Source organism: Phyllobates terribilis, unplaced genomic scaffold, assembly GCF_046119375.1.
Source record: "Phyllobates terribilis strain yellow unplaced genomic scaffold, ASM4611937v1 Scaffold_861__1_contigs__length_596813, whole genome shotgun sequence".
Lineage (NCBI taxonomy): Eukaryota > Metazoa > Chordata > Amphibia > Anura > Dendrobatidae > Phyllobates > Phyllobates terribilis.
The window spans coordinates 140,777-150,791 of NW_027363621.1; the positions used below are offsets into that span (position 1 = coordinate 140,777).

The 10,015-nt window shown below is 45.1% G+C and overlaps 1 protein-coding gene across 1 annotated transcript in view; it reads right to left on the bottom strand.

Moving 5' to 3' along the window:
• The window catches only part of LOC141240586 (uncharacterized), a 30,526-nt gene extending 21,970 nt beyond the window's left edge, over positions 1–8,556 (bottom strand). The window contains exon 1 of the mRNA XM_073668671.1: positions 8,473–8,556. Coding sequence (XP_073524772.1) covers positions 8,473–8,556 — 84 coding nt within the window. The remainder of the gene's footprint in view (positions 1–8,472) is intronic.
• Positions 8,557–10,015: the final 1,459 nt, after the last annotated feature.

The window sequence follows — 10,015 nt, forward strand, 5'->3', positions numbered from 1 at the left end:
GGGCATTACACTGTGTGCGGGTATCATACATCCTGCATAAGGGGCATAACGGGGGCATTACACTGTGGGGGGCATCATACATCCTGCATAAGGGGCATAATGGGGGCATTACATTGTGGGGGGCATCATACATACTGCATAAGGGGCATAATGGGGGCATTACACTGTGTGGGGGCATCATACATCCTGCATAAGGGGCATAATGGGGGCATTACACTGTGTGTGGGCATCATATATCCTGCATAAGGGGTATAATGGGGGCATTACACTGTGGGGGCATCATACATCCTGTATAAGGGGCATAATGGGGGCATTACACTGTGTGGAGGTATCATACATCCTGCATAAGGGGCATAACGGGGGCATTACACTGTGGGGGGCATCATACATCCTGCATAAGGGGCATAACGGGGGCATTACACTGTGGGGGGCATCATACATCCTGCATAAGGGGCATAATGGGGGCATTACACTGTGGGGGGCATCATACATACTGCATAAGGGGCATAATGGGGGCATTACACTGTGTGGGGGCATCATACATCCTGCATAAGGGGCATAATGGGGGCATTACACTGTGTGTGGGCATCATACATCCTGCATAAGGGGTATAATGGGGGCATTACACTGTGAGGGCATCATACATCCTGTATAAGGGGCATAATGGGGGCATTACACTGTGTGGGGGTATCATACATCCTGCATAAGGGGCATAATGGGGGCATTACACTGTGTGTGGGCATCATACATCCTGCATAAGGGGTATAATGGGGGCATTACACTGTGAGGGCATCATACATCCTGTATAAGGGGCATAATGGGGGCATTACACTGTGTGGGGGCATCATACATCCTGCATAAGGGGCATAACGGGGGCATTACACTGTGTGGGGGCATCATACATCCTGCATAAGGGGCATTACACTGTGTGGAGCATCATACATCCTGCATAAGGGGCATAATGAGGGCATTACACTGTGTGGGGGCATCATACATCCTGCATAAGGGGCATAATGAGGGCATTACACTGTGTGGGGCATCATACATCCTGCATAAGGGGCATAATGAGGGCATTACACTGTGTGGGGGCATCATACATCCTGCATAAGGGGCATAATGGGGGCATTACACTGTGGGGCCAGTAAAGGGGTCCTGTACTATGAGAACAATACGTTTCCTCCCTTCCTGTCTCCATAGTTGGGTCGTATGTATCTATTACAGGAAACAGAACAAAAACCTTATGATTCTTATAAAGGGGCAACACAAGACCCCAAAAGAGTCTCGGTGCTGAAGGGGTTAATGCCCCCTGCGCCCAGTAATGGGGGTCTCCACATACCTCCACCTGCAGAGCCGCCACCACATATATGGCTGCTCTGTGCGCACAGGAGCTGTGATGAGGTCACAGGAGGGGAGGAGTCAGGGGTCACATGATCAGGGGCCTCAGTGAATGCAGGACTCTGCTGTGCTGGTTGTCATGGTGCTGGATGAGCTGAAGTTTATGTGTGGGGTCAGGAGGGGTTTACAGTGTGGATGTAGCAGAGCCGCGTGTGTACGAGGTGTACGGAGCGGAGCCGCGGGTGTACGAGGTGTACGGAGCAGAGCCGTGTGTGTACGAGGTGTACGGAGCAGAGCCGTGTGTGTACGAGGTGTGCGGAGTGGAGCCGCGTGTGTACGAGGTGTACGGAGCGGAGCCGCACGTGTATGAGGTGTACGGAGAGGAGCCGCGTGTGTACGAGGTGTACGGAGCAGAGCCGCGTGTGTACGAGGTGTACGGAGCGGAGCCGCGTGTGTACGAGGTGTACGGAGCAGAGCCGCGTGTGTACGAGGTGTACGGAGCGGAGCCGCGTGTGTACGAGGTGTACGGAGCGGAGCCGCGTGTGTACGAGGTGTACGGAGCGGAGCCGCGTGTTTACGAGGTGTACGGAGCTGAGCCGCGTGTGTACGAGGTGTACGGAGCTGAGCCGCGTGTGTACGAGGTGTACGGAGCGGAGCCGCGTGTGTACGAGGTGTACGGAGCTGAGCCGCGTGTGTACGAGGTGTACGGAGCTGAGCCGCGTGTGTACGAGGTGTACGGAGCTGAGCCGCGTGTGTACGAGGTGTACGGAGCTGAGCCGCGTGTGTACGAGGTGTACGGAGCTGAGCCGCGTGTGTACGAGGTGTACGGAGCTGAGCCGCGTGTGTACGAGGTGTACGGAGCTGAGCCGCGTGTGTACGAGGTGTACGGAGCTGAGCCGCGTGTGTACGAGGTGTACGGAGCGGAGCCGCGTGTGTACGAGGTGTACGGAGCGGAGCCGCGAGTGTACGAGGTGTACGGAGCGGAGCCGCGTGTGTACGAGGTGTACCGAGCTGAGCCGCGCATGTACGAGGTGTACGGAGCGGAGCCGCATGTGTACGAGGTGTACCGAGCTGAGCCGCGCATGTACGAGGTGTACCGAGCTGAGCCGCTCGTGTACGAGCTGTACGGAGCGGAGCCGCGTGTGTACGAGGTGTACGGAGCGGAGCTGCGAGTGTACGAGGTGTACGGAGCGGAGCCGCGCGTGTACGAGGTGTACGGAGCGGAGCCGCGCGTGTACGAGGTGTACGGAGCGGAGCCGCGAGTGTACGAGGTGTACGGAGCGGAGCCGTGTGTACTAGGTGTACGGAGCAGAGCCGCGAGTGTACGAGGCGTGCGGAGCGGAGCCGTGTGTACTAGGTGTGCGGAGCCGCGTGTGTACGAGGTGTACGGAGCGGAGCCGTGTGTGTACGAGGTGTACGGAGCAGAGCCGCCTGTATACGAGGTGTACGGAGCAGAGCCGTGAGTGTACGAGGTGTACGGAGCGGAGCCGTGTGTGTACGAGGTGTACGGAGCAGAGCCGCCTGCGTACGAGGTGTACGGAGCAGAGCCGTGAGTGTACGAGGTGTACAAAAGTAATTGGAGAAATTAATTTTACCATAAATAAATTTATAAATAAATAAATAAATAATTTTACACTTAGCAATAATATCATCAGAACAGAAAACATATTATTTTCAAAATATGTTCAGGGCCCTTATGCCTCAATGAGGCCGACCTTAGATGAATATTTATAAGGGATCTTTCACACGTCAGTATCTCTGGTACGTGTGGTGACAGTTTCCACACGTACTGGAGACACTGGCACAAGCAGACCCATTCAAATGAAAGTGTATGTGCACATCTCCGTGTGTTTTCACACACCGTGTGCTCCTCACGGAGACAAGTCTGTTTTTTTTTTTGGGCTACACGTCCACAAAAGTGCCTCACGCTGAACACACGAATGACAGCGCTGTCCCCAAGCGCCGGGTGCTGAACAGTGCCCTCATCATGGTTCCCTGCCGGCGCTGCGATCAGCACCTGCAGGGACAGTGATGAGGGTAGTGGTGTCTGCTCCTGCAGTGTCCCCACCTATAAAAATAAGAATAAAATCCATATACTCACCTCTCCTAGGTGTCCCCCGCTGTATCCATGTGACCGTTGTGACCAGCAGCGGTGGCATGGATCACAATGGGGGACACCTAGGAGAGGTGAGTATATGGATTTTATTCTTATTTTTACAGGTGGGGATACTGTGAGAGCAGACTACTACTACCCTCATCATTGTCCCTGCTGGCGCTGATGGCAGCGACGGCAGGGAACCATGATGAGGGCAGTGTTCAGCACCCGGCGCTTGGGAACAGCTCTAACTGTAGCGCTGATTCCCAGGCGCCGTCCGTATGATCCTGATGCAGCACACTGTTCCCACACGTGTGACACATTCGGACACACGGGACACGGATATCTCCGGTACCAGTTTTTCCAATACCTGAAATATGTGGACGTGTGAAACCTGTCTAAAGGTAAGCAGAATGGACGCTCCAAAAATGGGATAAACTACTAAGAACATGGAGTCAATAGTGCACCAATAAAATTTCATAAAGTTCTATTAGGCTATGTGCCCACGATGCAGAAATGAAGCAGAAAATTTCTGCATCTCCCTGGCAGAAAAAACACATGCAGATTGTGCATGCGTTTTTCCTGCAGAATACATGCGGAATACATGCGGATTCACATGCGTTTCCGCATGCAGATTGACAAGCGCTTTCCAGGCGATAGCATCACTTGGAAAGTGCTTGACAACTAGGTCACACTATATAAATCCATGCAAACAGCATGGATTTATACAGTGTGACCGTAAAACAATGCTTAAAATAAAGCTATACTCACCCCCGATGCCCCGGCGTTTGCTGCAGCGCTCGTTCCTGTCTGGTTCCCGGCTGCCGGCATATCGCGAGACACAGCGGTGAAGGGCCTGCGGTCACATGACTGTGACATCACCGAAGGTCCTTCAGCGCTGCCGGCATGCAGAGAGAAGCCGTCAGAAAGGTGAATATAAACTTTATTTTTAATTTTATTCTTTTTTTTACAGGTACAATTGTACCCAGGTATGGATGAGAGTCTCCTCTCCTCCAGAACTGGGTACCATCCGCACAATGAATCGCATATAATCCGCGTGTTCAAATGTACCGACGCGCATTCTATGCGTCTCAATGCAAGTCAATGGCGGCGCTTCCGCAAAATTAATGAACATTCTGCGGATTTATGAGCGCTGCAGAAACGCTGCGGAAAAATCCGCAGCATGTGCATTGACATTGCGGAATGCCATTGGGGACCATGGGGTGCGGATTTCCATGCGTTTTTCATGTGTTTCCGGCAGCGGAAACGCATGAAAAACGCATCGTGTGCACGCAGCCTTAGAACATAAAAAAGTAGGCATACACATATATAGACAAAAAAGTATAATCAGCACTCCAACAGGAACATTTCTTTTGAAAAAATGGACCTTTATTTAGCCCACATTGTTACAGCAAAGTTTCGGTTCGGAGAACCTTTCTCAAGCTAAGTGCAGATACAACTGGTGAGGTATATACAGGGTGGTCCAAAAGTAAGTGGATAGAAAGTGTAATAAGCTTATGAAGGGGGAGATTTATCAAACATGGTGTAAAGTGAAACTGGCTCAGTTTCCCTTAGCAACCAATCAGATTCCACTTTTCATTCCTCACAGACTCTTTGGAAAATGAAAGGTGGAATCTGATTGGTTGCTAAGGGCAACTGAGCCAGTTTCACAGATCTAGTTTTCACAGATAGATCTCCCCCAAATCTGTTTTCTTTTCAGATAATTCAGATAATACATAAATGGCAAATAATTTAAATACAGATCAAAGAAAATGGATTTTAACAGAGTATTGGAAATCTCAAAATGCTGAAACCATTAGAGCAAATTGGGTTGAAACATTTGGTACTCAAGCCCCAAAGAGACAAACCATTTACCGCATTCGTGACAAATTCAATGCCTCTGGCTCAATCCTTAATGCTCCAAAAACTGCTCGACCCAAAACCGTCTGTACAGAAGATAATAAACAACTTGTTGCTGAAACATTTGTTCAGAGTCCAAAAAAGTCCACAGAAGAGCCTCTTTGGAATTGGGAATTTCACGAGCTTCTATCATGCGAATCCTGAAATCTATTGGGTGGAAAGCTTATCGTCCACATCTAATTCATGGTTTATTGCAATTTAGTGTTTGATAAATCTCCCCCTTCATAATCTTATTACACTTTCTGTCCACCTACTTTTGGACTACCCTGTATACCCTGGGTTACATAATCCCATTTCATTAAGTATAATGACATTTTTCCACATCATTACAACCATGATATTTACAAGTAATTTTTATCATACATTAACATTTCATTATGCAGATCCATGTGCAAAACCGCTTTATAAACATGTAAACATTTCATAATATAAAGTACTTTGTGCTGATAATTGTTTAGTTCATCACCAGGTGCATTCCATAATTATATTAGGGCGACTCACCCAACAACAGTCATAAACATGAAGATAAGGCATGCTGCGTCGCGTTGTCCTCGGCGTCCTGTGATGTTAACTGCGCATGTCCGCTCTGTCATACATACAGAAACCAATAGAAAATCCTCCTCCGACGGCGTCACACCCGCGCATGCTGCATTCTGAAATCGCGGTCGCCATCTTGGAATGTGGAAGATGTGTCCCAGAGTGCCAGCACTTCAGTTTACGGCTTTTTAGCATAACCAATGCCTTTTATATATTTATGGACCGCATGGCTGGTCTTAATAATCATATACTGCTACTTTTTTTTTAGGGATCCATATTAAGGCCCCCATTTTATATCTAGGGATTTCCCCATTTCTGGGTACGTCCTAGGAATCCAGGCACCAGGTCAGAGTCAGAGCTGTGTGAAAGCCCCATCCTCTTTCCTTAGTATATATGTATATTGGCTCACTATATGTAATTCCACCTCCCTTAGTGTAGCAAGGATAATCATTCTGGGACCTCCATTAAATATATTTACATATTCATGAATGAAATCATTTTTCACATTACACCTTCATAAAGAATATCATTAATCATGTAAATACTGATGCTGGATGAGTCGTCCATTTCACCATCTTTATTCATGGAGGTGTTGACCTACAAGAATTTTAATTGCTTTTCTGCATGACCAGCTTCCACAAAATGTTTCGATACCGGGAGGTCCATCCGTTTTTTCCTTATTGTATATCTATGGTGATTGATACGGGTTTTAAAATCACATGTTGTCTCCCCAACATACCAAAGTGAACAAGGACATTACAAAAGATATATCACATAATCAGAATCAAATAATGTCTGATGTTATATATAACTCCCATGTTTGGATGAGTAAACTTTTCACCCTTCAGCATTGAGTTACAATGTATAAATGAGAGACAGGGGTAACATCCCTTTTTGCTCCTACCTGTAATGAATGTCTGTGTCATAGTTTTTAATGTTCCAATGTCTGAATGGACCAACTTGTCTTTGATATTTTGTGCCCTTTTATAAGAGAATAATGGAGGATTTTTAAATTCTGGTACATTTGTCAGGCAATTTCCTAACATTTTCCAATGATTTTTAATCATTTTAGCTACCTCCCCACTTTCCTCACCATGTGTTGTGACAAGAGGTATCCTACCCATATCCTCCCTCTCCTTTTTTGATTGAATCCCTCCTTTCAACTTGTTGAACTTTAGCTATTTGTTGTTCCAATAATTTTTTTGGATAACCTCTGTCCTCAATTTTTTTGTTAATATTTTAAAATTTGTTTCCAAACCACTCTCCTCACTTTCAATTCTTTTAATCCTCAAATATTGGCTATATGGCAAGGATTGTATAGTCTATTTTGGATAATGGCTATTAAATTTTAACATAACATTATGATCCGTAGGTTTGGTATAAAGGGAGGTTTGCAGACATTTTTTTGTGAAACAAGAACATCCAAAAAATTAATTTTTTCTTTAGAGCTCACCAAAGTTAATTTTATGGTTTCATCAACTTTATTTAAATAAATGTGGAACTCTTCCAACTCTATTTCAGTACCAGTCCACAGGAGGAAGACGTCATCTATGTATCACCACCACTCCAGAACCTTCCAGACGTGGTGGGACACATAGACGAGGTTCTCCTCCAGGGATACCGTCACAATATTGGCAGAAGCCGGGGCCATATTGGCCCAGCTCGCAGTACCACGTAATTGGACAAAAAAATCATTTCCAAAAAGAAAATAATTATGATACAGTACAAATTTTAATAATTCTATAAAAAACTTCTGGCTCTCACTAGTGTACTCAGTTGTCAGCTACTTGCATCTGATTGCCTCAATCCCGCTTTCATTATCAATAGATGTGTAAAGGGAAGCCACATCAAACGAGGCCAACATCACCTCCCCTTTAAGTTCAACATTTTGTAAGAAGAATCAAGATGAAATCCAAAGTGTCTCATATATACGATACCGAATTTTTTGATAGAGGATCCAAAATTTTATCTAGGTATGTCTCAATTTTACTGCTCAACGAATCCACACCCAACAGTATCGGTTGCCCCGGTGGGCTTTGTAAGCACTTATGGATTTTGGGCAACACGTATAGTACGGGTGTGGTCAGATGCTCCATCCATAAATATTCATACAAATCCTTGTTAAATATTTTTTTATCCAATGCTTCAAGCAAGATAATCAAAATATCCCAAAATACGCATGAATTCAAACTTGGGGTCCCTCTCTATTTTTTATTATATACCTCCCCATTGCTTAATTGTCTTCTAATTTCATTAATATACTTGCCCTTGTCCATGATGACGACAGCCCCACCTTTATCAGCAGATTTTATTATGATGTCCTCGTCATGGACAAGGGCATCTAGAGCCTTCAATTCCTTTACTCCTAGATTAGGATTTCTTGTATTCCTATTTACATTCTTTTTGAGTACCTCTATATCTCTGTGTGCCGCTTCTATAAATGCCTCTATAACAGGCACATTCCCTGGTGGTGTAAAGGTTCCCTTTTTAGTTATAAGCGCTTGCTGTAGACTGAGCTCACTATCACATACTTTGGGAACCACAACATTATTGGTAAATCAATTTTTTAACTTAATATTTCTAACGAACTTCTGAAGATCCAGCACTAACTGAAACCAATTCACGTGTTTGGTTGGACTAAAAGTCAAACCTTTATTCAGAAGCGCCATTTGTGATTCTGATAACTCTTTACTTGATATATTTACCACTAATTCATGCCCTTTTTCCGTGTTGTTATATGCCTTTGCTGTCGTTGCTTGCTCCTGTCTCTTTTTGCTCTTTTGTTGTTTCCAATGTGTCTGTTGTATTTCAAATAAAGTGTTTTAGGCCAGTTTCACATGTCCGTTTTTTTCCAGAAGTGGAAAAAATGGAACCGGAGCTATCCGTATCCGTTCGCTTTCCGTGTGTCCGTTTTTTACATACACATCAGTGTGCCATCCGTGTACTTTCCGTGTGAATACGTATTGTAAAGTTAAATTTTGTCTGAAAAAAAAAGGGTTATTCCTTTAATTATATGGTTTTACCACAAACACAATTAGCTCACACATATCTGCTTAGTCTCGTGTATTAGTAGTTTTGTGTTTTGCCAAATATGTCTGTTTCCAATGAGGCGTTGTTGTGGTTGGCCTGGCTTCTGTCCCGTCGTTTTGGGGTTCGCCACCATATGCTTGGTGAAGAACCACGGCGTCACAAAAGACTATGGTTTCACCCTCTCCTCTTGCAACGTGGGGCATATCGTAATTTTCATACATTGTATAATGAACTTCACAAGTATCCTGCAAAGTTTGTGGCTTTCTGTCGCCTGTCCATGTGTTGTTTTGACAAACTTCTGGAGGATTTGCGTCCTTTGCTACTTAGACAAGACACCTGCATGAGACTAAGCATTTCTCCAGAGGAGTGATTTCTAGTAACTGAGGTAAGTTTGTTTCACACTCATTTTTTGCTAACCCCTTAACTATGTTGGCCATTGCTCATTATTTATAAGCGCTGCCCATGTTTTATTAATCTCCAAGTATAAATTTCTCAAATGCAAACAACATTTTTGGCATCTGATATGATAGCAAAGCTAAGGCCATTCCCCTCCCCCACATGTGTTATCCAGCATTTGCCAGCTCTCCAGTATATGTCACACCTGTGTGCTTCAGTCATAGTTGTGGTTTCTATTTCACCCCACACATTTGCCATGTATTGAATATGGTTAGATGTGAAATGTTGTGATTGGAATTTTGGCCTATAATGTTTTTTCACTCTATTCCCCATTTTAAAACAAAATCAGTGTATATTGTTAATTTGTGTTCTTAAATATTTAGGACAAGTCTGATTTTTAGATTTAAAAATGTTTTTATCTGTAATTTCAGATTCCTGGCTACTTGCAAATTCATTTTCAGTTCCTATTTTTCACGTCGACGATATCCCAGATTGTACGCTCAACCTGTGATATTATTTTGGACAAACTGAAGAGCCGGTTGATGCCTCAGCCAAGCACACATGACTAGGTGAGGATTGCCCAGGGTTCATGGAAGCAGCACAGTTTCCCAATTGTATAGGTGCACTAGATGGGAAGCACATTCGTGTCAAGAAGCCGCCAAACTCAGGCTCACCATTCTTTAATTACAAGATATCTTTCTC